The sequence below is a fragment of the Nerophis lumbriciformis genome, linkage group LG10 (assembly GCF_033978685.3).
Source record: "Nerophis lumbriciformis linkage group LG10, RoL_Nlum_v2.1, whole genome shotgun sequence".
In the NCBI taxonomy this organism is placed as follows: Eukaryota; Metazoa; Chordata; class Actinopteri; order Syngnathiformes; family Syngnathidae; genus Nerophis; species Nerophis lumbriciformis.
The window spans coordinates 8,380,693-8,408,546 of record NC_084557.2 but is presented as its reverse complement, the minus strand read 5'-3'; the positions used below and the strand labels follow the sequence as shown (position 1 = coordinate 8,408,546).

The 27,854-nt window shown below is 41.1% G+C and overlaps 1 protein-coding gene across 1 annotated transcript; it reads right to left on the bottom strand.

The window, feature by feature from the left end:
- Positions 1-875: 875 nt before the first annotated feature.
- On the bottom strand, positions 876-27,854 carry sqor (sulfide quinone oxidoreductase). The gene is made up of 10 exons (XM_061970336.1): positions 27,714-27,854; positions 27,222-27,413; positions 21,964-22,134; positions 21,807-21,860; positions 20,914-21,108; positions 12,797-13,006; positions 10,463-10,646; positions 1,640-1,707; positions 1,349-1,527; positions 876-1,262 (listed from the first exon to the last, which is right to left on the bottom strand). Exons 2-10 carry the CDS (start codon positions 27,402-27,404, stop codon positions 1,205-1,207), a joined length of 1,302 nt encoding a protein of 433 aa, XP_061826320.1. The 5' UTR covers positions 27,405-27,413; positions 27,714-27,854; the 3' UTR covers positions 876-1,204.

The following is a 27,854-nucleotide window of genomic DNA, read 5'->3' as shown; positions in this document are numbered from 1 at the left end:
ACATTGAATGAATAACTGGATTATAAGAGAAATGCATTATTTGTTATACTGTTGTCGTGTTTTAAGTGATGTGGGTTTTTATTAGTATGAGTACCGGTGTCCACATGGACAGTCCAGGCCAAAAGTTTCATTCAATGCGTTTTCTTTATTTTCATGACTTTTTACATAGTAGATTGTCACTGAAGGCATCAAAACTATGAATGAACACATGTGGAGTTATGTACTTAACAAAACAAGGTGAAATAACTGAAAACATGTTTTATATTCTAGTTTCTTCAAAATAGCCACCCTTTGCTCTGATTACTGCTTTGCACACTCTTGGCATTCTCTCGATAAGGTTCAAGCACACCTGTGAAGTGAAAACCATTTCCGGTGACTACCTCTTGAAGCTCATCGAGAGAATGCCAAGAGTGTGCATAGCAGTAACCAGAGCAAAGGGTGGCTATTTTGAAGAAACTAGAATATAAAACATGTTTTCAGTTATTTCACCTTTTCTTGTTAAGTACATAACTCTACATGTGTTCGGGCAACAGGGACCCACTGGCCCCACGCAAGCAGCAGGGATAGGCCCCCAGAACTGGGCTCGCAGCACAGGCCGCAGACAGGCGCACCAGGCCGAGGACAAGGCACAGTAGAGGCAACAAGACAACTCGCCCCCAAGCCGGCGGGACGCCATACCCCGTGCAGGCAGAAAGAAGACGCGACGCCCCGCCCAGAGGGGCCCAGAGGCACCCCGCCGCCGGAAGGGCAAACCGCTCCACCCCAACAGCGACCCCCCAACCCACTCCCCGGTGCACGGTGGAGCCCTTTGTAAGTATATATATCCCTCTCTTTCTTGAGTGTCTTTGCTCAAGTAAAATGCAACATGATTAATATAGATGAAAAATAAATGATTTTATTGTGATTAATCAAAATAATTGCAATTAACCTTAACATAAGCAATGTAAAATCGTAGGCCATATCTATTATTGTGCAAATCGAGTTTAACTCACCCATGCTGTGCATAGCAACTATTTGATAGAAGATACACAAGAAGTACCAATGTTGACAAATGAATAATGAATCATTTTCCATGTGCTATGAAACATTTTGAGGACACACTTGCCGATTAGTAGATACAATTCGACTATATAATGTTCCATTAAGCATATTAAAGCAAAATCTTACATGAATTCTCAGTCTCTGAAGGGAAATGCCTTTTCATTTATTTCATTCCAAGATGCAGAAGTTTCCTGTAGGGTTCTGGTCCTCCCCATAAGCCCCTAAACAGGACACACAGGAAGAACAATGCAGAAGGTAGTAACTTGGCATCACATAGTTGGAGATAATGGTATAGGAGTGGACATACTTGAGGAGCCCAAGCCAGTAAAGGTGAGGCATCACATCAGCTTTCATGTAGTACATGAGTCTCCTTTCCTTGGCTTGGTTTATGGGGAATGTCTCCAGTGGCTGAAGGTTGTAGTCAAACTCTGCCAGAACGACGGTGTTGTAGCTGGTAACCAGCGGACATGAAGTGTAGCCATCATACTATTAAGGAGACAACGTGTTAGCCTTGCAGAGGTCATCCATTATGACATTTTGAACTTAAGCTATACAGATAGATAAACCTTGATGTTGTCGCGCAGCACATTTGCTTTACCTTTATATCAGGTTTCTCATTTTTCAATATCTTTTTGATGCTTCTGTGTAGAACAGCAGACTGTGCAGCTAAAAAAACAAACAAATGCTGCCTTACTCTTATTGAAATGCACATTATGTTAGAAATGACAACAATATTCCCAGGAGAAGAAATACAAAAAACCCAAAACCAGTGAATTGATTGATTAATTGAAACTTTTATTAGTATATTGCACAGTACAGTACACATTCCGTACAATTGACCACTAAATGGTAACACCTGAATAAGTTTTTCAACTTGTTTAAGTCGGGGTCCACGTTAATCAATTCATGGTAATTGAAGTTGGCCCGTTGCGTAAATGGTAAATAAAAACAGAATACAATGATTTGCAAATCCTTTTCAACCTATATTCAATTGAATAGACTGCAAAGACAAGATATTTAACGTTCGAACCGGAAAACTTTGTTATTTTATTTGGAATTTGATGCCTGTAAGATGTTTAAAAAAAGCTGGCACTACTGGCAAAAAAGACTGAGAAAGTTGAAGAATGCCCATCAAACACTTATTTGGAACATCTCACAGGTGAACAGACTAATTGGGAAGAGGTGGGTGCCATGATTGGGTATAAAAGCAGCTTCCATGAAATGCTCGGTCATTCACAAACAAGGATGGGGCGAGGGTCACCACTTTGTCAACAAATGCGTGAGTAAATTGTCCAACAGTTTAAGAACAACATTTCTCAACTAGCTATTGTTGTCAGGAGTTGTAGGTGCCGAACCCCAAGATGCAGAGAAGGCGGAAGGCATTGTACGAGAAAACATGATTTAATTAAACACTAAGGCAAAACAACAAACGAAAGGGTAACAAAAGGCGCGCACAAGGCAGAGAACAAACTTGGTTATGAACTAAAATAGCACAGAGGCTAACTTTGGATAAGAAACAAAAACACTTACTGTGACACGAAGGAACTAGGACATGAGCAGAGTGAAACAAAAGTAGACAGAGCTACAACGACAAGTGTTAAGACAGGTAGTAATGACAATGACATCGACAATAATCCAGCAGTGACTGGAGGGTAGGGCAGGTATAAATAGCAGCTGGCTGATTGACACCAGGTGTGGCCAGGTGCCAATCAGCCACAGCTGAGGGGATACAGCACTCAGGGAGAAACAGGAAACAGAACCAAAACAAGAGCGCTGACAGGAAATACTACACACACAGAGGAAAAACTAAAACACAACCAAACTGTCAGGGGCAAGCCTGACAATTGTAAAGAATTTAGGGATTTCACCATCTAAGGTCTGTAATATCATCAAAAGGTTCAGAGAATCTGGAGAAATCACTGCACGTAACATTGAATGCCCGTGACTTTGGATCACTCAGGCGGTACTGCATCAAAAACTGACATCAGTTTGTAAAGGATATCACCACATGGGCTCAGGAACACTTCAGAAGACCAATGTCAGTAACTACAGTTGGTCGCTACATCTGTAAGTGCAAATTAAAACTCTACTATGCAAAGCCAAAGCCATTCATCAACAACACCCAGAAACGCCGCTGGCTTTTCTGGGCCCGAGCTCATCTAAGATGGACTGATGCAAAGTGGAAAAGTGTTCTGTGGTCTGACGAGTCCACATTTCAAATTGTTTTTGGAAACTGTGGACGTTATGTCCTCCAGAACACAGAGAAAAAGAACCATCCGGATTGTTATAGGTGCAAAGTTCAAAAGCCAGCATCTGTGATGGTATGGGGGTGTATTAGTGCCCAAGGAATGGGTAACTTACACATCTGTGAAGGCACCATTAGTGCTGAAAGGTACATACAGCTTTTGGAGCAACATATGTTGCCATCCAAGCAACGTTATCATGGACGCCCCTGCTTATTTCAGCAAGACAATGCCAAGCTACGTGTTACAAAAGCGTGGCTTTATAGTAAAATAGTGCAGGTACTAGACTGGCCTTCCTGTAGTCCAGACCTGTCTCCCATTGAAAATGTGTGGTGCAATATGAAACCTAAAATACCACAGCGGAGACCCCGGACTGTTGAACAACTTAAGCTATACATCAAGCAAGAATGGGAAAGAATTCCACCTGAAAGCTTCAAAAATGTGTCTCCTCAGTTCCCAAACGTTTACGGAGTGTTGTTAAAAGGAAAGGCCATGTAACACAGTGGTTAAAATGCCCCTGTGCCAACTTTTTTGCAATGTGTTGCTGCCATTAAATTATAAGTTAATGATTTGCAAAAAAAAAATTAGGTTTCTCAGTGTGAACATTAAATATCTTGTCTTTGCAGTCTATTCAATTGAATATAAGTTGAAAAGGATTTGCAAATCATTGTATTCTGTTTTTATTTACCATTTACACAACGTGCCAACTTCACTGGTTTTGGGTTTTGTACAACATGCCAACAACTCTGTCTAACAGAAAAAGGGGAAACCGGCAGCCAAAGGATTAAAAGTGGCTTTTGCCTTTGAATAATGTCACCTTGGAAAACATTTCCAATTTAAAGAAATTATAAAAAATTAAGATGAAAAGCATTGTAACTACTAGGGTTGTCTTACACTAGTCAATGAATTGATTCGATGGAGTTGGACATTAACAACCTACTCCTACTTTGGTGGGAGGGAGGCGAGTTGAGTTACAACTGATGATTATTCTAGATGGGGGATATGCCCCCGTCGTTCCAGGTGGGACTCAGAGGAAATTGAAAACGGCGGCAGGCCGCGCCAGGACGCATCACCTCGGCTAATTTGCTCCTTCCTCAGTGCTCCCCTGTGGCAGTGGTCATGATCCTCCCGCAGGTTCAACTCCAGAAAACCTTGTTATGCTGAAAGTTGGTCAAGCTTGATTGTCTTTTTGGCGCTACTCCAGAGACGATCTTATAAAACATCCAATCTCTACCGCCTTTATTTGTTTAGATTTTTTCTTTGGAGGTGGGAAAAGTGCAACAGAAATCTGATTTGTTCAATGAAGGATTGTATTCCATTTATACATTCATTTTATATAATGTTGGGAACATCACCTTACATTAGTTCTTCTCAAATAGTAGGGCGGGCCCCAATTTGGTGGGTGGATGGAGTGATGCTTTATCAGTTCCATGCTTCAAAAACGTCCTCTTTTGATAAAAATAAATACTTAAGTACCGTATTTTTCGGACTATAAGTCGCAGTTTTTTTCATAGTTTGGCCGGGGGTGCGACTTATACTCAGGAGCGACTTATGTGTGAAATGATTAACACATTAGCATAAAATATCAAATAATATTATTTATCTCATTCACGTAAGAGACTAGACGTATAAGATTTCATAGGATTTAGCGATTAGGAGTGACAGATTGTTTGGTAAACGTATAGCATGTTCTATATGTTATAGTTATTTGAATGACTCTTACCATAATATGTTACGTTAACATACAAGTTGGTTATTTATGCCTCATATAACGTACACTTATTCAGCCTGTTGTTCACTAGTCTTTATTTATTTTAAATTGCCTTTCAAATGTCTATTCTTGGTGTTGGCTTTTATCAAATAAATTTCCCCCAAAAATGCGACTTATACCGTATTTTCCGCACTATTAGCCGCACCTAAAAACCACAAATTTACTCAAAAGCTGACAGTGCGGCTTTTAACCCGGTGCGCTTTATATATGGATTAATATTACGATTCATTTTCATAAAGTTTCGATCTCACAACTTCGGTAAACAGCCGCCATCTTTTTTCCCGGTAGAACAGGAAGCGCTTCTTCTTCTACGCAAGCAACCGCCAAGGTAAGCACCCGCCCCCATAGAACAGGAAGCGCTTCTTCTTCTACTGTAAGCAACCACCCGCCCGCGTAGAAGAAGAAAAAGCGCGCGGATATACCGTACGTTTCATTTCCTTTGTGTGTTTACATCTGTAAAGACCACAAAATGGCTCCTACTAAGCGTCAGGGATCCGGTTCATGAAAAGACGCAATCTCTCCATCCGCACACGGATTACTATTTCACAGCAACTGATATTCCTGTGAACCGCGCTGTGGATACAACGGGAGCACGTACGGTGAATATTCGCACCACAGGGAATGAGAAGTCATCCTTCACTGTGGTTCTAGCTTGCCATGCTAATGGCCAGAAACTTCCACCCATGGTGATATTCAAAAGGAAGACCTTGCCAAAAGAGACCTTTCCAGCCGGCGTCATCATAAAAGCTAACTCGAAGGGATGGATGAAGAAAAGATGAGCGAGTGGTTAAGGTAAGTTTAAGTTTACGCGAAGAGGCCGGGTGGCTTTTTTCACGCAGCTCTGTCCATGTTGATATACGTATGTTTGTGATTGCACATTTGCGTACATTTTGGGAGTGAACAGAGTTGTTAGAACGCTGGTTTTTAATATATTATTAAAGTTTGACTGACCTATCTGACTGTTTTTTTGACATTCCTTTAGCGCAGTTAGATGCGGCTTACAACACCGGGCGGCTTATAGGTGGACAAAGTTTTGAAATATGCCGTTCATTGAAGGCGCGGCTTTTAACCCAGGGCGCCTTATGGTGCGGAAAATACGGTATATGTTTTTTTACTTCTTTATTATGCATTTTCGGCTGGTGCGACTTATACTCCGGAGCAGTGACGTGCGGTGAGGTTGATGGCTGGTGAGGCACTGATTTCATCACAGTCAGATTTACAAACATCCATCCATCCATTTTCTACCGCTTATCCCTTTTGGGGTCGTGGGGGGCGCTGGAGCCTATCCCAGCTACAATCGGGCGGAAGGCGGGGTACACCCTGGACAAGTCGCCACCTCATCGCAGGGCCAACACAGATAGACAGACAACATTCACACTCACATTCACACACTAGGGCCAATTTAGTGTTGCCAATCAACTTATCCCCAGGTGCATGTCTTTGGAGGTGGGAGGAAGCCGGAGTACCCGGAGGGAACCCACGCAGTCACGGGGAGAACATGCAAACTCCACACAGAAAGATCCCGAGCCCGGGATTGAACCCAGGACTACTCAGGACCTTCGGATTGTGAGGCAGACGCACTAACCCCTCTACCACCGTGATGCCCGATTTACAAACATATGAACCCTAAATAGTATCTTATTCACCATTTGATTGGCAGCAGTTAACGTGTTATGTTTAAAAGCTCATACCAGCATTCTTCCCTGCTTGGCACTCAGCATCAAGGGTTGGAATTGGGGGTTAAATCACCAAAAATGATTCCCAGGCGCGGCGCCGCTGCTGCCCACTGCTCCCCTCACCTCCCAGGGGGTGATCAAGGGGATGGGTCAAATGATTTCATTACACCTAGTGTGTGTGTGACAATCATTGCTACTTTAACTTAACTTTAACTTTACACATACAAACTGTAGCACACAAAAAAGCACATTTAATAAAAAAAACGTTATTATGGTCTTACCTTTACTTAGAAATTAAGTCCATGCGCCGCAACTAAAGCCCTCACTTCAACTTTCCACGTGCAAGATTGAATCTATTTAAAAAAGTGTAACCGAGGGTTTGTAAATGTCGCCTATACTGTATGAAACTACAAAATAACAAACACGGAGGCTCCAGTTTACACGAGGACCACTTTATTTACTTTCTTTCAAAAACCTCCGCAACGTGACATCACTTCCGCTCTTAGCGCCTTCAAAATAAGAGCTCAAGGCATATACTGTATAACAGCGCATAACAGGAACTTAACATCACAAAGAGGAAAGCCCATAAAAATAGGTTACAAAAGTTATTTAATAAGAAGCCAAAAAGTGCAAAAACAATAATGTTCGTGTTGGAGGAGTTGTGAATTAGGTACACCTGCAGTCTGCAGGTGTATCTAATGTTGTGTCCCTGCAGTCATTCACAACTCCTCCAACACCAACATTATTGTTTTTGCACTTTTTGGCTTCTTATGAAATATTTTTTTTAAATAGATTCAATCTTGCACGTGGAAAGTTTAAGTGTGGGCTTTAGTTGATATAACAATTCTACGGTGGGGGTGCAGGAGGCGAGCCTCACACAGTGCGTCTTTTGCAGCCGTTTTATGATCGCTCAGCACAAGAAATACTTTACACACATACAGTTGTTGACAAAATACACTGTACATTATATACCTCAGCTAACTAAACTATGGAAATGTATAATATAGTTCATATAGCAATACAGTCTCACTGCACAGCAGGCCAGCAGTTAGCCGAGTCATTGCGCAATCCATGTTGCGGCACTGAGTGACGTGCCTCAACTGGCTGCTGTTCACCGCACCGTCTCTTCTCAGTATTTGAACGGCAAATGTGAAAATTCAGCGATTTTGAATAAAAATAATCTAAAACTGGTGAAGTTAAATGGAAAATAACTTTATAGTATAATCACTGGATACATATAACAATTTAATTTTTTTTTTTTCTTTTTACTTTTTTTTTTTTTCCATGATGGCAGGTCCCCGCCTCACCTGCCTCTAGTGACTGCACGTCACTGCTCCGGAGCGACTTATAGTCCAAAAAATACGGTATATAAAGAAATAAAATCAGCACAAATTGTTTTTAATTCATTTATGATTTGTAGGTTGAAGTGTTAAATACATTGTGCGCCATGGGTTGATGTTGCTGGTCAATTTCAATATATCATTGATTATTGCATTTACTTAATTTTATTTCAGTATCAAATGGTTCACTTTTTTATAGTTTAAATAATGTTTTTTTTTTTCCCCCAGGCAAACTGCTGCACTTTACAACTTTTTTGTTACAGACTAAAATACACAATGGGGGACGAAACCTTTTCTTCCATCTTGGGGGGTCGCAACAGAAAATAGAGAAAAACTGCATTACATCCTTGTGACGTTAGTGACACCTAGTGACCAGTGTACTACATATCATTGGTTTTAATGCCATAGGTTTTGCAAAATCGAACATATGAGTATGTGGGTGTGTCTGACATGTGGACATAGGTGGTCCACGTGGACATAGGTGGGTGTGTGCTTATGTGTCAACGTCAACATAAAGGAGGGGTCTTAAACACGCAGCTCATATATTCTGGTCCTCTACTTAACTTCATAGTCTATTGTAATTGCTGCACGGTCACTCTGGGCGGCTAATAGTTAATGCATTGTAAATGCATTTAAAACAGATCAACAAATACACATTGGGTAACACCAAGAACATTTTCCCTTAAGAAGAGCTGTTTTCAACTTAACAGTGTCAAAATATACAATTTTACACTTAAAATCCACCTAATTTTACATGTCTAATTTTACATGTCTAAGCAAACTTATCTGTTGTGACCACTTGTTGTCACCTGTCACTCAAAGAGTTGCATTGCTAAACACTACAGAATAAATTGTCCACCAATCGATTGAAAAATGCGCAAGTTTTGATTTATTTACATTATACAGTACATGAATTGCATTACATTTGATCTGGCTGCTCTTGCGCCTGTGCTGACGTATCTGGGGCGTTCCAGTTTTCCATCGACCTTTGCGTTGCAATTTGTAAAGTATTAAGTTTTGTTTTACTATGTGTGTGTTAGTTATTGTTTATGATGCCACCCATAGTATAGCAGTATTTAGTGTGTGCATTACTTTGTTTTGTGTGTTGTGTTCTAATTTTGTGGGAGCGCAAGTTTAGACAGCTTGTTGTGTAGTCAGTTCCATGCCTGTTTTCAAAGGCATGTATACTGTGTGGCAGTGACGTGCGGTCACTAGAGGCAGGTGAGGCGGGGCCTCACCTGCCATCATGGAAAGAAGAAAAATGTAAAAAGAAAAAATATGAATTAGATTGTTCTATGTATCCAGTGATTATACTATAAAGTTATTTTCCATTTAACTTCACCAGTTTTAGATTATTTTTATTCAAAATCGCTGAATTTTCACATTTGCCGTTCAAATACTGAGAAGAGACGATGCGGTGATCAGCAGCCAGTTGAGGCACGTCACTGCGTGCCTCAACATGGATTGCGCAATGACTCGGCTAACTGCTGGCCTGCTGTGCAGTGAGACCGTATTGCTATATGAATTATATTATACATTTCCATAGTTTAGTTAGCTGAGGTATATAATGTACAGTGTATTTTGTCAACAACTGTATGTGTGTAACGTATTTCTTATGCTGAGCAATCATAAAACTGCTGCAAAGACGCACTGTGTGAGGCTCGCGTAATCCCGCCTCCTGGTCCCGGTTAATGCACCTCCGCCGCAGACTGCCCCGACGGGAACGCCACACCAACCAAAGCCCACACCCAAACCCTCCACGTGCAAGACCGAATCTACCCAAAAAAAGTCACTTAACAAGAAGCCAAAAAGTGCAAAAACAACATTGCTCGCGCCGGAGGAGCCGTGAACGACTGCAGGGACACAACACTAGGTACACCTGCAGACTGCAGCACGGATTTCATATTTCAATCATTCACAACTCCTCCAACACCAACACCACTGTTCCCGCACTTATAAGTAAAGGTAAGACCATAATAACGTTTTTTTTTATTAAATGTGCTTTTTTGTGTGCTACAGTTTGTATGTGTAAAGTTAAAGTTAAGTTAAAGTACCAATGATTGTCACACACACACTAGGTGTGGTGAAATTTGTCCTCTGCATTTGACCCATCCCCTTGCTCACCCCCTGGGATGTGAGGGGAGCAGTGGGCAGCAGCGGCGCCGCGCCCGGGAATAATTGTTGGTGATTTAACCCCCAATTCCAACCCTTGATGCTGAGTGCCAAGCAGGGAAGAATGCTGGTATGAGCTTTTAAACATAATTGTAGTGTCTTGATGTCTTACAGATGTTTCATAAGAGGCAATTTAATCTCCAGCAATATCATTAAAAAGATCCAGTATGTCCCCATTGTCCATCATATCTAGCCAAGTTAATGATAACGACTACTTACCAACAGCAGCAGCCGTTTTGGAAGTGGGCAAGTTGGTGCAGTCTCCAATCCCAAACACATTAGGGTACTTCTTATGTTGAAGGTTTTCTTTGTCCACATCCAGCCAGCCATCCTCGTCTGCCAGTGGGCTGCCTTTAACTACTGAGTTGGGTCCCATCGGTGGAGTGACATGGAGCATATCGTACTAAAGAGCAGAAGGAGAACAGTTACTTGGTGAAATATCTCAAGCATGTGTTGGTGTTAGGATTGTCATAATACTTAAACTGTCAACTTGATACCGATAATTGGAAAAAATATTTGACACTTGATACCTGCTTCAATACAACACAGATGAAAAACATTTAAAAACAATCCCAAAATTTAATAGAAATATCTTAATTACAAAAAAATAATTATAAACAGTTGTGGAAAAAGCCCTATTTGTATTTGATCCATGAGATTTGGAAACTCGTTTCTCCTCGGTGTAAACAGAAAGCTGATCCATGCATAAGTCTTCTAACTTAGTTCATTTTCAAAGCTTATGGCTTCGTATTTTCTGAAGAGGTCTCAGTTTTCCGGGCTCTGAGTTGCGAGCAAAACTTTGGGTTAAAAGCCTCCCCACCAGGAGCGAGAAATTGGTGCCCTCCTAGCAATCATAAAAAAAAAAGATTGGCAACATTTTCTTGCTATCGTTCACTGTCGTACCAAACCTTTACTGATAATAAGGGTTCACGAGAACGAGACACTTTTTTTTTTACTTGATTCCACATCAAATCTAAAATGAAGAATTATAAAGGTTTAAATAAAGTAAATACAAAACCCAAAACCAGTAAAGTTGACATGTTATGTTAATGGTAAATAAAAACAGAATACAATGATTTGCAAGTCCTTTTCAACTTATATTCAATTGAATAGACTGCAAAGACAAGATATTCAATGTACGAACTGGTAAACTTTGTTATTTTTTGCAAATGTTATCTCATTTGGAATTTGATGCCTGGACTGATGCAAAGTGTAAAAGTGTTCTGTGGTCTGACGAGTCCACATTTCAAATTGTTTTTGGAAACTGTGGACGTTGTGTCCTCCGGACCAAAGAGGAAAAGAACCATCCGGATTGTTATAGGTGCAAAGTTGAAAAGCCAGCATCTGTGATGGTATGGGGGTGTATTAGTGTCCAAGACATGGGTATCTTACACATCTGTGAAGGCACCATTAATGCTGAAAGGTACATACAGGTTTTGGAGCAACATATGTTGCCATCTAAGCAACGTCTTTTCCATGGACGCCCCTGCTTATTTCAGCAAGACAATGCCAACCCACGTGTTACAACAGCGTGGCTTCATAGTAAAAGAGTGCAGGTACTAGACTGGCCTGTCTGTAGTCCAGACCTGTTTCCCATTGAAAATGTGTGGCGCATTATGAAGCCTAAAATACCACAACGGAGACCCCGGACTGTTGAACAACTTAAGCTGTACATCAAGCAAGAATGGGAAATAATTCAACTTGAAAAGCTTCAAAAATGTGTCTCCTCAGTTCCCAAACGTTTACTGAGTGTTGTTAAAAGGAAAGGCCATGTAACACAGTGGTAAAAATGCCCGTACCAACTTTTTTGGAAGTGTTGCTGCCATTAAATTCTAAGTAAATGATTATTTGATCCATCCATCCATCCATTTTCTACCGCTTATTCCCTTTGGGGTCGCGGGGGGCGCTGGAGCCTATCTCAGCTACAATCGGGCGGAAGGCGGGGTACACCCTGGACAAGTCGCCACCTCATCGCAGATTATTTGAAAAAAAAAAAAAACTTTCTCATTTCAAACATTAAATATCTTGTCTTTGCAGTCTATTCAATTGAATATAAGTTGAAAAGGATTTGCAAATCATTGTATTCTGTTTTTATTTACGATTCACACAACGTGTCAACGTCACTGGTTTTGGGTTTTGTATAATAAAATGTCTTTTGTGACGACCTTTGCAGGGTCTTCAAGTGGTCTATCATGTGATTTGGCTGTATTGTCTTATCACTGGGCTGCTCAAAGTGGCGACTTGCTGCTGGGGGAAGCAATCCAGTTCATCTGGAGTGCTGTGGCTGGTGTCTGCTCTGATGTCTATAAAATAAATATTGTGATTTTTTGTCCACAACATTGTATGCCAGACAGTTTTTTTTTCAATTTAGGCCAATACAAAGTTGGATTAACTGCTATACTGCTTTTTAGAACACAAGTGTGTTAAATGTAGATTAGCATCATCATAGGTCCCCTTTAAAAAAGAGTTGAGACATGTTTTAAGCACAGGCACCGTTGCAAGAGTACTGATCAGATGATATGAAAAGCATACACAAGCTCACATAAGAGTTACCTGCAACACAGTAGTCTCGCCCGGTTTGTCAAGATTTTCAAACACGGCTTCTTGCTTGTCTGCCCTGACTTCAATCAGGTTCTGCCTCAGGTTCACTTTTATGTCACGTTCCTTGACGATGTCCCAGAGTGCGTCAGCATATTTCTTGACTCCAAACAGCACTGGCAGGGATGTGTTGTAAATAATATTGGCCCTCGCCCTCTTTCCTGTCTTCAGATCAAACACATACGAGAAAAATAAACATTTAGACACTGATAAATTTAATCATTCATTAATCTGGAGCCTTTACCAGCTGACTTAGGGAGACATGTGGCATTAACTTGAATTAATGTTGTAAACAAAATCTCAATTCCAATTGAAGGAAGTAGCATTTTAATTCCCAGAAATTCCTATTGATAATTTTGGGGTATTTCAGCATCATGCTTCACAGATTCGGATTTGACAAAACTCAGTGAGCTGTGGAGTCCCCCAAGGCAGTATATTGGGGCCTTTACTGTTTCTAGTATACATAAACGACTTGTCATCGCCATGCGACTGTGAATTGTTCTTGTTTGCGGATGACTCGGCCCTGCTGGTATCAGACAAGGACAAGTCACATGTGGAGAAAATCCTCAGTGCTGAACTCTGTAGAACTTGCACCTGGCTCGCTGACAACAAGCTACCCATACACTTGGGTAAGGCAGAATCCATCCTGTTTGGGTCCCACATCAACCTTAAGAAAGTCAATGACTTCACTATAAAAGTGGATGACATTGTTATCACCAGGAAAGATGAGGTCACCTACCTAGGTTCTAGAGATGCGCGGATAGGCAATTATTTTATCCGCAACCGCATCACAAAAGTCGTCAACCATCCGCCATCCACCCGAACCAACATTTTATCAAAACCACGCCCGCCCGCACCCACCCGTTGTTATATATCTAATATAGACGATGCAAGGCATTAGTGAGGTTATAAAGCTTTTGCCTGTTAAAGAAAGGAGACTGATCCAATGCAGCAGAGACATTCAATGCGTGCCACGCATCTCTTGGCCACGCATTCGTGGCTAAGAGATATTAATGCGTGATAAAATTATTTATCATTATTATAATATTATTCTCATTTCCATTAAGAAAGTGTTGACTATTGTTGCCAGTGCCCTCAGATCAGGAGTGCGTTCCTCACACTTTGTGTGCGCAGTTGCAGCAAGCCGAACGAGGCTTTTAAGAAGTTAAAAAAATGTTTTAGAAAGACTAGGCCTATATTTTCGTTAGGTAAAAAAAATGTTCTGAATTTATTTCAATGAATATTAACTTGTTAACGTTATAATGCTCAAATAGGGACGAGGGCGGGGTGCACAGTGAAGCAGTGAACAATTTCGCGACAAAGATGAACCTTTATTGATTGATCTGCAGCCATGACAAAATATCAGACAATCTCCATTGTCAACGACAGGCAGGAAAATAAAGATAAACACATAGCCTATGTTGTAGGCATAGGCTCATACGTTTTTAAGTTGAAATAAAAAAATAAATAAAAAATGTGCCTCATAAGCCTTAGGCTGTCAATCACGCGCACAAACTTAAATTATACAATAACATATGTATGTCATCTCTATTTAAACAAAAATAAATTAAATAAATAATAATAATAAATTACCTGCAACTTATTGGCCAAGACAAATAGCTGAAGGGGGGAAATCAAACCCATCAGACTGCACTTTATCATCAAACTTGAATTATAATGAAAATAGACGGTCGCGACAAACAAAGCAGGCTAAATATCCTTACATTGTCGCCAATCAGAGATGCGCTTCACTTGAAAGCGAGGCCAAATAATTATTCACACATAGTAGTATATCTCAAATAGAAAAAAACCACAATAAGCAACGCAATTGCCTTAATTCCTTTGCATTGTAGGGCGCCCAAACAACACGTAACCATCAAAATTACCTGACCGAACTCAATATAGGTTAGACATGGGCTTATTTGGTATAGCCTATAGGTAACGTAGACTAATTCGTTTAACATATCCAACCGTATGTCTACTTACTTTTTTTTTTGTTAGCACTATGCAGGAATAAAATGGCATCTACAGTGCCAGGATTCATGCGAGAGCGCCTGGCCTCTAAAATGCGCCCTGCTGGTGCTGAAGGAGCGCTCACTTGCGCCACTGTTGCTGGGACGCGGTGCCTGATGAAAAATTGACTGTTTCAAAGAGTGCTGCTCGTTTTTCGTATGTGGGTAACAATATTTAACTATGTATATATATTTCCGAATTGGTTCAACCGCAACCCGCCCGCATCTATTTAAAATCTATTTTTACCCGCCCGACCCGCGGTTTATCCGCGGACTCCGCGGTTGTGTTCGCAAACCGCGCATCTCTACTAGGTTCCATTCTAGAGGCTAATCTTTCCTGTGATAAAATGGCAACTAAGGTAATCAAAGAGGTCAACCAATGAGCGAGATTTCTCTATAGAATCTCCTCTCTGGTCAACAAAAGCACCATGAGGATTCTAGCGGGAACTCTCGTTCAACCCTTTTTCGATTACGCATGCACCTCCTGGTACCCAAGCACCTCCAAAACCCTCAAATCTAAACTCCAAACATCCCAGAACAAGCTAGTCAGATTACTTTTAGACCTCCACCCCAGATCCCACCTCACTCCTACCCACTTCTCCAAAGTGGGCTGGCTCAGGGTGGAGGACAGAGTAAAACAACTTGCACTGAGCCTAGTCTATAAAATCCGCTACACCTCCCTGATACCGAAGTACATGTCAAACTACTTCCTTAACGTAAATGACCGCCATAACCACAACACCAGGGGGAGCTCCACTAACCACGTCAAACCCAGATTCCGGTCTAACAAAGGTCTTAACTCATTCTCTTTCTATGCCACATCAATGTGGAATGCGCTCCCAACAGGTATAAAAGAAAGGGCATCTCTATCCTCCTTCAAAACTGCAATAAAAGTACACCTCCAGGCAACTTCAACCCTAAACTAACACCCTCCCCGGATTGTTAATAATCAAACGTAAACAATCAAATGTAGATACTTTTCTTATGCCTTCTGATCTCTCTCTCTCTCTCTATGTCCACTACTTGCTGTCCATATCCTACCAAGTCAGACCTACACTGTTTCAATATCCATTTCTCTGTTCTCAATTGTTGATGACTGATGATAACAACCAAACCTACCCACCCCCCCTCCACACCCCGAATTGTAAATAATGTAAATAATTCAATGTATACACCCTGATGATGATAGTATATATATCTGTATCATGAATCAATTTAAGTGGACCCCGACTTAAACAAGTTGAAAAACTTATTCGGGTGTTACCATTTAGTGGTCAATTGTACGGAATATGTACTTCACTGTGCAACCTACTAATAAAAGTCTCAATCAATCAATCAAAACAGTATATTCCTTACATGGCCTTGACTACCAGTGTTGATTTTGACAGCAGTTTTTAATTTAGTTGTAGTCATCTTTTGGCGAAAAGGTATTTTAGTTTTCGTCCAATTTAGTAATGTAAATTGATTTAGTTTTAGTCAACAACACTACAGTAAAATTAGTCACCCAAAACATAATGTATTAAAGATAAGACCCTTGTTTAAAATTTATTTGAAAGCACCTTTAGACAGACTATCTGCAACGCTTTTGTTTCACACAAAATTAGCATGATTTTACAGCCAGGAATGATGTAGTTAGTCATTCTTTGCTCTACAGGTCAATTCATATACATACGGTAACTTGCAGGCACTTTAAAAAAAAATAATGCCACGTCTCTGGCAAAGCAAGTATGTATGTGTGCTATGAAACATTATTACGATGCATGCATCATCATAATTTTTTTAATTTTATTTATTTATTTATTTTTTACATCGGAGCAGGTAAAAAGCAAGATGATCAGTAATCAAAACAAAGGCACGTTGACTAGGACGATAAAACAAGGAAGTGACATGTTAGTAAAAGTATAAATACGAGACAAAGAAGTTGACAGAAATGAAATCCAATTATATTTAATTTTGTCTTGTCGATGGGTGGGATAAATTCGTAATATATCCAATCACAACTCTTAAATGGCGTACATTGAAAGAAGGGTGGAGGTTAGGTATGAGCGAGAGCCAATCAGAGGCTTTTCCTTGCGGGACAAGGAAGTAACCACCAACACCAGTATGTGTGGCTCTGATTACTGCTTTGCACACTCTTGGCATTCTCTCGATGAGCTTCAAGCTCACCTGTGAAGTGAAAACCATTTCAGGTGACTACCTCTTGAAGCTCATGGAGAGAATGCCAAAAGTGTGCAAAGCAGTAATCAGAGCAAAGGGTGGCTATTTTGAAGAAACTAGAATATAAAACACGTTTTCAGTTATTTCACCTTTTTTTTGTTAAGTACATAACTCCACATGTGTTCGTTCATAGTTTTGATGTGACAATCTACAATGTAAATAGTCATGAAAATAAAGAAAACACATTGAATGAGAAGGTGTGTCCAAACTTTTGGCCTGTACTGTATATGTATGTCTTATATGAGGATTGTGAATGATTGACGGCACATCTTTGCCTAATTTTTGCGTATTTCCAGTATGATTGATCTGATAACATGGTCAGAAAGCAGAAGCATTCCCATTGTGATGTCAATCTCCGGAAATACCCAAAGGTTTACAGAGCGGAATATTCAAAATGACTGAATTTGAGGCATTTTGTGAGGTTTAGGCAGTATTTTCACATACTTTGCGGATTGTAAATACAATTGGATATGGTTTAATACAGGGTTGTCAAACTCAATTTCATTGAGGGCCACATTGTAGTTATGGCTGCTAGAGGGCTGCTTGTAACAAAGAATGATGTATGAATTTGATTATTATTAGAGATGTCCGATAATATCGGCCTGCCTGTGAGGAGCTCCACAACCTGTAATAATATCGGCCTGCCGATATTATCGGCCGATAAATGCTTTAAAATGTAATATCGTAAATTATCGGTATCGTTTTTTTTATTATCAGTATCGTTTTTTTATTTTTTTTATTAAATCAACATAAAAGACACAAGATACACTTACAATTAGTGCACCAACCCAAAAAACCTCCCTCCCCCATTTGCACTCATTCACACAAAAGGGTTGTTTCTTTCTGTTATTAATATTCTGGTTCCTACATTATATATCAATATATATCAATACAGTCTGCAAGGGATACAGTCCGTAAGCACACATGATTGTGCGTGCTGCTGGTCCACTAATAGTACCGTATTTTCCGCACTATTAGCCGCACCTAAAAACCACAAATTTACTCAAAAGCTGACAGTGCGGCTTTTAACCCGGTGCGCTTTATATATGGATAAATATTAAGATTCATTTTCATAAAGTTTCGATCTCGCAACTTCGGTAAACAGCCGCCATCTTTTTTCCCGGTAGAACAGAAAGCGCTTCTTCTTCTACGCAAGCAACCGCCAAGGTAAGCACCCGCCCCCATAGAACAGGAAGCGCTTCTTCTTCTACTGTAAGCAACCACCCACCCGCGTAGAAGAAGAAAAAGCGCACGGATATACCGTACGTTTCATTTCCTTTGTGTGTTTACATCTGTAAAGACCACAAAATGGCTCCTACTAAGCGTCAGGGATCCGGTTCATGAAAAGACGCAATCTCTCCATCCGCACACGGATTACTATTTCACAGCAACTGATATTCCTGTGAACGCACTGTGGATACAACGGGAGCACGTACGGTGAATATTCGCACCACAGGGAATGAGAAGTCATCCTTCACTGTGGTTCTAGCTTGCCATGCTAACTTCCACCCATGGTGATATTCAAAAGGAAGACCTTGCCAAAAGAGACCTTTCCAGCCGGCGTCATCATAAAAGCTAACTCGAAGGGATGGATGAAGAAAAGATGAGCGAGTGGTTAAGGTAAGTTTAAGTTTACGCGAAGAGGCCGGGTGGCTTTTTTCACGCAGCTCTGTCCATGTTGATATACGTATGTTTGTGATTGCACATTTGCGTACATTTTGGGAGTGAACAGAGTTGTTAGAACGCTGGTTTTTAATATATTATTAAAGTTTGACTGACCTATCTGACTGTTTTTTTGACATTCCTTTAGCGCAGTTAGATGCGGCTTACAACACCGGGCGGCTTATAGGTGGACAAAGTTTTGAAATATGCCGTTCATTGAAGGCGCGGCTTTTAACCCAGGGCGCCTTATGGTGCGGAAAATACGGTACTAACCTTTAACAGTTCATTTTACTCATTTTCATTATTGCTAGTTTCTATGTAACTGTTTTTATATTGTTTTATTTTCTTTTTTATTCAAGAAAATGTTTTTAATTTATTTATCTTATTTTATAATTTTTTTTTTAAAAAGGACCTTATCTTCACCATACCTGGTTGTCCAAATTAGGCATAATAGTGTGTTAATTCGGTTCGGGCATCTGGTCAGGATGCCACCCGATCGCCTCCCTCGGGAGGTGTTTAGGGCACGTCCGACCGGTAGGAGGCCACGGGGAAGACCCAGGACACGTTGTGAAGACTATGTCTCCCGGCTGGCCTGGGAACGCCTCGGGATCCCCCGGGAGGAGCTGGACGAAGTGGCTGGGGAGAGGGAAGTCTGGGCTTCCCTGCTTAGGCTGCTGCCCCCGCGACCCGACCTCGGATAAGCGGAAGAAGATGGATGGATGGATGGAGTGTGTTAATTCCACGACTGTATATATCGGTATCGGTTGATATCGGTATCGGTAATTAAGAGTTGGACAATATCGGAATATTGGATATCAGCAAAAAGCCATTATCGGACATCCTTAATTATTATATATATTTTTTACGTACACTTTTTTTATTGTAAAAAAATACATTTTTTTTTTACAATAAAAAAAACAACTAGCAACTAAATCACCAGAATTTTACTGTAAAATGTACAGTTTTTTGCAACATATTATGGTAAATGGAAAAACTTTATCATCGTTTTTATTTTATTCTGGCAACTGAGCTGCCAATTTTTTACCGTTAAAAAACTGTGATACAGTTTTACCATTAGCAGTAAAGATAGATCTTACAGTAATATCACTGGCAGCTCAGTCGACACAATTTACCATAAAAAAAACAGTGGTAGAGTTTTTTTCAATTTACAGTAATATGCTGTAAAAAACATCGCACATTTTACAGTAAAATGTATTATCAATTTTACAGTGTACAATTTAATGGATAACTTGCTCTAAAACCATAAGTCAAGCAGGAATTTAAAGTATTTTAACAAAATAAAATGTTTGGAAAGTATGATAATGTATTTTTTGCTATATTGGATAATATTAAACTTTAAAAGGTATGCAATGTCATGCAGTACCTGCATTTTTTTTCTGTTAAAATGGAAAGAACAAATACATTTAGTATGAAAAGACAAAGTACTTTGTCAGAATAATTGTATCTAAGTTATCACAAAACTTTGTGTTGCCATGAGTTCCCGGCGAGAGGACAAAAGCTGTCTTTGATCTTACCAAGCAGAAGGCTTGTAAAACTCCACTGTGTACGATGGGAGGCGACAGAAAGGGGTCGGTTTCTTTGATCTATTGTAATCCACAGGAAGATCTCGTCTTGACCCGAGATCTACAAAGCGGAGAGGAAGCAGGACCTGACGCAAGCTCCAGGCATCTTTTCTTTGAACTGTTTTGTGACCAAGGGCGACAGCTGTTTACGACCCCCTCCCCCCTTAATCCTGTAATCAGGAAAAGTCCAAACAAAAGAGGAGGCGTGCAATCCTTTTGTCAGAGCGTGGTGGAAGACTGTACAAAGAGTACAGCCCAGACGTTTCTCCTCATTGAGCCAAATTGAATCCTGTCTCTGTTTAATTCCTTGCTTCTTGTCTGTTTAATAGATGTCATCAGTGTTTGAACCTGACACTTTGACGCATATTATTTCCAGGCCTTTGTGGGCCACATAAAAATATGTGGTGGGCCAGATCTGGCCCTCGGGCCTTGAGTTTGATAGCTCTGGTTTAATAGATACAATAGGGGTTGTGAAAATAATTTCTGTCCCCTAGGGGGGTCACAATCGAAAATAATTAAAAACCACTGAATCAACCTAATGCAAACCAAAGTTCTCAGGGAAAACGTCATCGAACGTCCAAAGAGAAAAATGACTCACCTTTCTAAGGAAAGAATCTGAGAGGTACATGATCTTCTGTGGAGCTCCGGCACATTTAACTGGAGTGTTTGGGAATGAAAACACAGCGTTGCCCTCTTTAAAGTTCTGCAGCGCTGCCCAGGTTTTCTCCACCGTTTCAACAGAATAGTTGGAGCCAATCTTTGGATGGTCAAAACCTTCAGGAAGCCCTTTAATCTTTTGGATTGGAGAAGAAAAAAAATGTTCAGTCACTTCAAAAGGTAATGGTAGGCCTGGGCGATAAAATACAATCTCGAATTCTTTTCACAAAAAATTACATTTTCGATTTTTTTTCTGGTCTAAAGTTCCAGTAAGTGGACCAACCAGGCTTTTCCACTGTATATCTGGACACCACAACTTTAGTGATCGCTCTCATTTATGACCTTTCCTATCATAAATGGTACCTTGAGTTAACGATTCCACCACAGTAAGCTGCTTTTTAGCAGGAGTGCGTTTTTTGCGTTCTTGTTCGCCTTGTAAAAAGTTGCATTTGTGGCTGGATGGCTCTGTTTCAGATGCTGAAATAAGTTTGATGTGCTACTGCCTTTTTGATGCAACAGGCTTTAAATAAAATTTGCAAAGTGCAGTTACTTGTTCTACATCTGTTGCCGCAAATCCAAACTACTGATGACAAACTTGGAACAAACTCTGCGCTCTCTTTCACTTTAGCAGTAACCATCTTGTGTTATGGTCTTGGAAGCTCCTGGGGGACAAGAGTATGCTGGAGCAAGATGAGAAAAACACTGAACTATTTATCTTTTCTTTTTCTTTTTTAAATCATCTGCAACTCAAAACTTAAGGTAATTAATAAAATCGATTTATCGCCCAGTTCTACATAACAGAGTAGAAGTTTTGCAAACAGAGCACTTCCTCACCTTTTCAAAATGGAGCTGCAAGCCAAGTGCCACAATCAGATACTCATAGGAGATCTGTGACGAGATCATTCAATTTTAGCACAACATAAGGCACATTGTTATCCAACTTTGTTGCTATAAAACACACATGTGGTCAGGCAGCAGAAAGCAAACATACTTCGGTCCCGTCATCAGTGCGGACAGTGTTTGTGTCCGGGTTTATTTCCTGAACTTTAGACTTCACCCACTTCACGCCAGAGGGCATAACACTTGATGTGGTCCTTCCGGATGAAGCCAGGGTTTTAGCACCAGCACCTGCTAGAGTCCAAAGAGGCTGATAGTAGTGCATCTGAAAAGAAAAACAGTATGATGGCACAGACTTTCACAAACAATATAAAATAGAGGCTGCTTCAAAATCATGTTCATGTCACCATTTCTACCAGCAGCTATAGGGACTGAGCTATGGTCGGTCTTAAATCAGTATAAAAAATGCTTTTATTTTGACAGTGTTGAGTTTCCCCGGAGATGGTCAGAGACATGCAGGTTGCTTTTTGTGTCTGCACTGGTATTATAGACCAGACCTGGGCAAATTAAGGCCTGAGGGCCACATGCGGCCCGTTAAACTTTTCAATCTGGCCCGCCAGACATTTCCAAATAATTTTTTCAGATCTTTAAGAATGAAACTGTAGCTGCCATTAATGATGTGCAGTGATGTTTCCTAATGACAGTAAGTCTTGAACTATACAAATTATAACAATTGTTGGAATATGTGCGTTTGCATGATATACTCTAGGGATGTCCCAATCCAGGTTTTTGCACTTCCGATCCGATACCGATACTGACCGATACTGGCCTATCCGAGCATGTATTAAAGTTTAAAGTTATTTAGCCTACTTAGTTGTCAGAATCATGTTGAAAAGGGTTTTAGTACTCTTGATAACAACTAGCCAGCTGAATTAGGGGAGTTTGAATAATACACAATGGTTGGTAACAAGAAACTGACCTGTTTATTCAAGGATAAACACAAAATAGACAAAATTATACATGACAAACAGAAATGGCATCATTGAACTAGGGCTGGGCGATATGGCCTTTTATAAATATTGCGATATTTTAAGGCCAAATTGCGATACACGATATATATCTCGATATTTTGCCTTAGCCTTGAATGAACACTTGATGCATATAATCACAGCAGTATGATGATTCTATGTGTCTACATTAAAACATTCTTCTTTATACTGCATTAATATATGCTACTTTTAAACTTTCATGCAGAGAAGGAAATCACAACGAAAAAAAATCACAATTTTTTTCATACGGTGTTGATGTGGAAATGTTTGCCTCGGCATTTTGATGGTGTGGGCGTGTGGCACCGAATGGAGATAAGCGTCTCGACAGACGTTACAATATTTGAACAATGATGACGAAAACTGTTTTCTCTGTGTCTGTGTGTCGAAAATTGTTATGCGCTTATTTTTTTATTTGATTTTGTGCGTGGCATAGATTTGCCGTGCGCAGAGGACGCTTGAGCAGGAGCGCACCTTAGCGGCTGCGCTAGCATCACAGCTAACGTTAGCCATGCTGCTACCTCTCTCTCTGCTGGGAGAGGGCGTATACGTATTTGACGTATGACGTGACAGTATGTGACGTGTGTAAGAAGGTGCGCTCGCTGTCTGTAAGAGGGAGACACAGGAAAGAGTGAGAAGAGCCTGTCGTGTAATGCCAGCAGCTAAAAGCAACTGCGTGAGAATCCACAGACCTGTGGATGTGTTGAAGGTGTGCTGGAAAATGCGGAACGGAAATTAGGGAGCAGCAGAAAAGTGGAATGTATTATTTAAATCGGTGCGTTGGAAAACACGGACCGAAGTTTTTTTTAAACTGGATCTGGATCGGCATTTTCCCATTCCTTGCCGATACGCATTTTTTTGCAAATATCGGCGGCCGATCTGATCCAAATATCGGATCGGGACATCCCTAATATACTCGTTACTATGTTAATCAAATTAGTTACTATGGTCATCTAATTAGTTAGTATGCACGGTGGCAGAGGGGTTAGTGCATCTGCCTCACAATACAAAGGTCCTGAGTAGTCCTGAGTTCAATCCTGGGCTCGGGATCTTTCTGTGTGGAGTTTGCATGTTCTCTCCGTGACTTGCGTGGGTTCCCTCCGGGTACTCCGGCTTCCTCCCACCTCCGAAGACATGCACCTGGGCATAGGTTGATTGGCAGCACTAAATTGTCCCTAGTGTGTGAATGTGAGTGTGAATGTTGTCTGTCTATCTGTGTTGGCCCTGCGATGAGGTGGCGACTTGTCCAGGGTGTACCCCGCCTTCTGCCCGAATGCAGCTGAGATAGGCTCCAGCACCCCCCGCGACCCCGAAAGGGACAAACGGTAGAAAATGGATGGATGAATTCATTGCAATTGGGTACATTGATCTGAGATACGAGCTCCATCTCAGAACAAATTAAACTTGTATGATAAAACACCACGTTACGGCATTTCATAACCTGTGCTTTTGTTGATTAATATCCACTGTTTACTTCTGCAACGGGCTGTCTTGTACCTGTGACAATGTGCTGGGCAATATTGGGGTGATGAATGGCTGACTAGTGCTTATACAGCAGCAGCCGGCCTCTCAAAAAGCTCTCTCCCGGTTGCAGTTAGTCCAGAAGGCGGTAGCACAACTTTTAACAGGGGCCAGGAAACGTGAGCACATAACCCCAATTCCTGAGAGTTTGCACTGGCTCCCTGTTCATTTTAGAATTGATTTTAAAACCTTGCTGTTTGTTTTTAAAGCTTTACATGGACTGGCACCTCTGTATATCTCGGACCTCATCCAAATTTACACTCCTGCCCGCGCTCTGAGGTCCGAGAGCCAGCTCCAGCTCGTGGTGCCCAAGACCAGACTTAAATCCAGGGGAGACAGGGCTTTCTCTGTGGTCGGCCCTAAGCTCTGGAACACTCTGCCCCCACAGTGGAGTGTTTTAAGTCTCGTCTTAAGACCCACTTTTATTCTTTGGCTTTTAACACTACGTGAGTTGTGTGGTCCTCTGTGGGGTTTTTTTTTTTCATAAATTTTGATTTCTATTTATTGTTTTAATTGGTTTTACGCTTTCAAATCGTTTTTAATCATATTTATTTTTATATTGGTTTTATATTTATTTATTTTTTGTTTTTATTCAGTCATTGGTGGAGTTAAGGATAATATTTGAATATTGTTTTTAATATTGTTCTGCAGCACTTTGGAAACATTTTTGTTGTTTAAATGTGCTATATAAATAAAGTGGATTGGATTGGATTGGCCTCCGTAGCTCCAACTCCCTCCCCTCTGTTGCAAGTTTTGTTGATTCTATGTAACGTGTTTATGTGTGCTATGGCTATGAGGTCTTTTACCTTGGCCTCAGTCTGGACCCCCTCCCTGGAGTCCAGCCTTTGACTGAATATTTTTTTACTCCCCCCCTCAACCTTTAACGGTTTCTCACCTTTTTTTTTTTGTAAGGGGTGCCGGAAGTTGGCAGACCCGTCAGCGATCCTTTTCCTGTCTCCCTGTAATGTTTGATCTTGAATGGGATTGTGCTGAAAATCTCAATTTCCCCTCCAGGATTAATAAAGTACTTCCGAATCTGAATCTGTAAATGGTGTTCATTATGACATTACTTCAAAACTACTGTAGTTGTTCATAGTATTTCATACTGTCTTGTTTTGTTAAAATAGTGATCTAAAAGTTCATTTTTCTTATTTGAAAGCATGTCACATGTTAAAAATGTGGTGTTCTGGGGGGCCCCAGAAAGGAATAACGGCATTTGATTTCATTGCAATTGGGTACATTGATCTGAGATACGAGCTCCATCTCAGAACAAATTCAACTTGTATGATAAAACACCACGTTATGGCATTTCATAACATGTGCTTTTCTTGATTAATATCCACTGCTTGGTGTTTGGTGGTAGCGGGGGTGTATATTGTAGCGTCCCGGAAGAGTTAGTGCTGCAAGGGGTTCTGGGTATTTGTTCTGTTGTGTTTAAGTTGTGTTACGGTGCGGATGTTCTCCCGAAATGTGTTTGTCATTCTTGTTTGGTGTGGGTTCACAGTGTGGCGCATATTTGTAACAGTGTTAAAGTTGTTTATACGGCCACCCTCAGTGTGACCTGTATGGCTGTTGATCAAGTATGCCTTGCATTCATACTTGATGTGTGGCACGCACAAAAGTGCTTTCATCAAATGCATTAGAGTCTGGAATCTTCCATCTCTCCCTAGCATGGCCCAAAACTGGTCAATCTTTGCTGCCTGAGGAAGATCTTCAGTGCCAAGCACTTGGTAGTCTACTACTTCTTCCCGGAGGCTATCCAGGTCCAATCGCAGCTGCGGCTTGGAACTTACAAGCTGTTATGAGAGTAGCGTATGTGTGTGTGTGGCCCTTTAATAGGTGAGCATGTGAGGTGAGTGACGTCAGTGAGTGTGTGGGCGAGAGAAGAGAGGGAGTGGTAGCGTGAGTGCGGGCGGGGACTACTTTGTTTTGTGTTGGATTGGCTGTGTGCAAGCAATCAATAAAGCAAGATTTGCAACTAATCGCCGGACTCCGGCAGGAAAGGTGCAACAAAGCGTATTTCTTCATCTTACTGGCTGTATCTTCCTCGTTCTTCTGCTTCGTCTCCTTGTTGTGTGCGCAGTTGTGCACTGCACTCTCTAAAAGCCGTATATGTTATTGATGTTATAGATGGCAGTATTGTCCTGTTTAAGAGTGTCACAACATTGCTGTTTACGGCAGACGAACTGCTTTACGGTAGACAAAAACATGACTGCTGTTGTTGTGTGTTGTTACCGCGCTGGGAGGACGTTAATGAAACTGCCTAACAATAAACCCACATAAGAAACCAAGAACTCGCCCTCGATCATTCTACAGTTATAATGTGGTTGGGCAGGCACACTGTTTATATCGTGGGAAAGCGGACTCAGGTCCGCATGGAGCCGTAGGGGGCGTGGCCTGAATTTTGGGAGACAATTTGTCCCGGGAGGTTTTCGGGAGAGGCGCTGAATTTCGGGAGTCTCCCGGAAAATCCGGGAGGGTTGGCAAGTATGCTTGCATTCACTTCTGTGTGTGTGTAAAAGCCGCATATATTGTGTGATCGGGCCGGCACGCTGTTTGAACGGAGGAAAAGCGGACGTGACGACAGGTTGTAGAGGACGCTAAATGCAGTGCCATTAAGGCACGCCCCCAATATTGTTGTCCGGGTGGAAATCGGGAGAAATTCGGGAGAATGGGAGATTTTTGGGAGGGGCACTGAAATTCGGAAGTTTCCCGGGAAAATCTGGAGGGTTGGCAAGTATGGCTCCAGCATCCCCCCGCAATCCCAAAAGGGACAAGCGGTAGAAAATGGATGGGACGGATAATCAAATGTAACCAACCTCACCTCATCACAGCGGTGACTTACCTCACTGGGCTCCACAACTGCCACTTTATCAGCACCCAGCATCATTTTCATGCGTGCGCCCATTGCTATTCCCCCACTTCCTCCTCCGAGCACCAGCATTTTGTAATGTTGCTTGGCAGAAGCACGACAGCTTGTGTGTAGACGACAGGCGCCAATGCCCGCGGAGCGACACAGGGCAGCCATAATGTGTTTCTGGGAAAGAAACAAGGACACAAACATGTTTCAAATGGATAATATTTTGGTCTTCAATGCAATGTGTTTGTATGTTGGTGATCATGTGCGAGTTCATTTATGTTTTTTAAGTCATTTGAGTAGACATGAGGTAATAATAATAATAATAATAATAAATAAACCAAAACTACAACAGCCTACATGTATTAATTAATATTGGCTGTTTGGCGTCGATCGTTAGCTAAGATAACCGTGCCTGCACATTATTACACGTACGTTTTTAAACAACGTCACATTAAATAATGTTTGTGATACTCTTACCTTATCAGGAAAAGCAGGTACTTCGGAGATACAGAAAAAAAAAAAAAAAAAAGTAACCTCTTATGTAGTGCTGGTGACACAGGCGGAGGAAGTCACCCAAAATGAACTTGATCTTCCTGCAAAAGACAGGATCCCCATTGG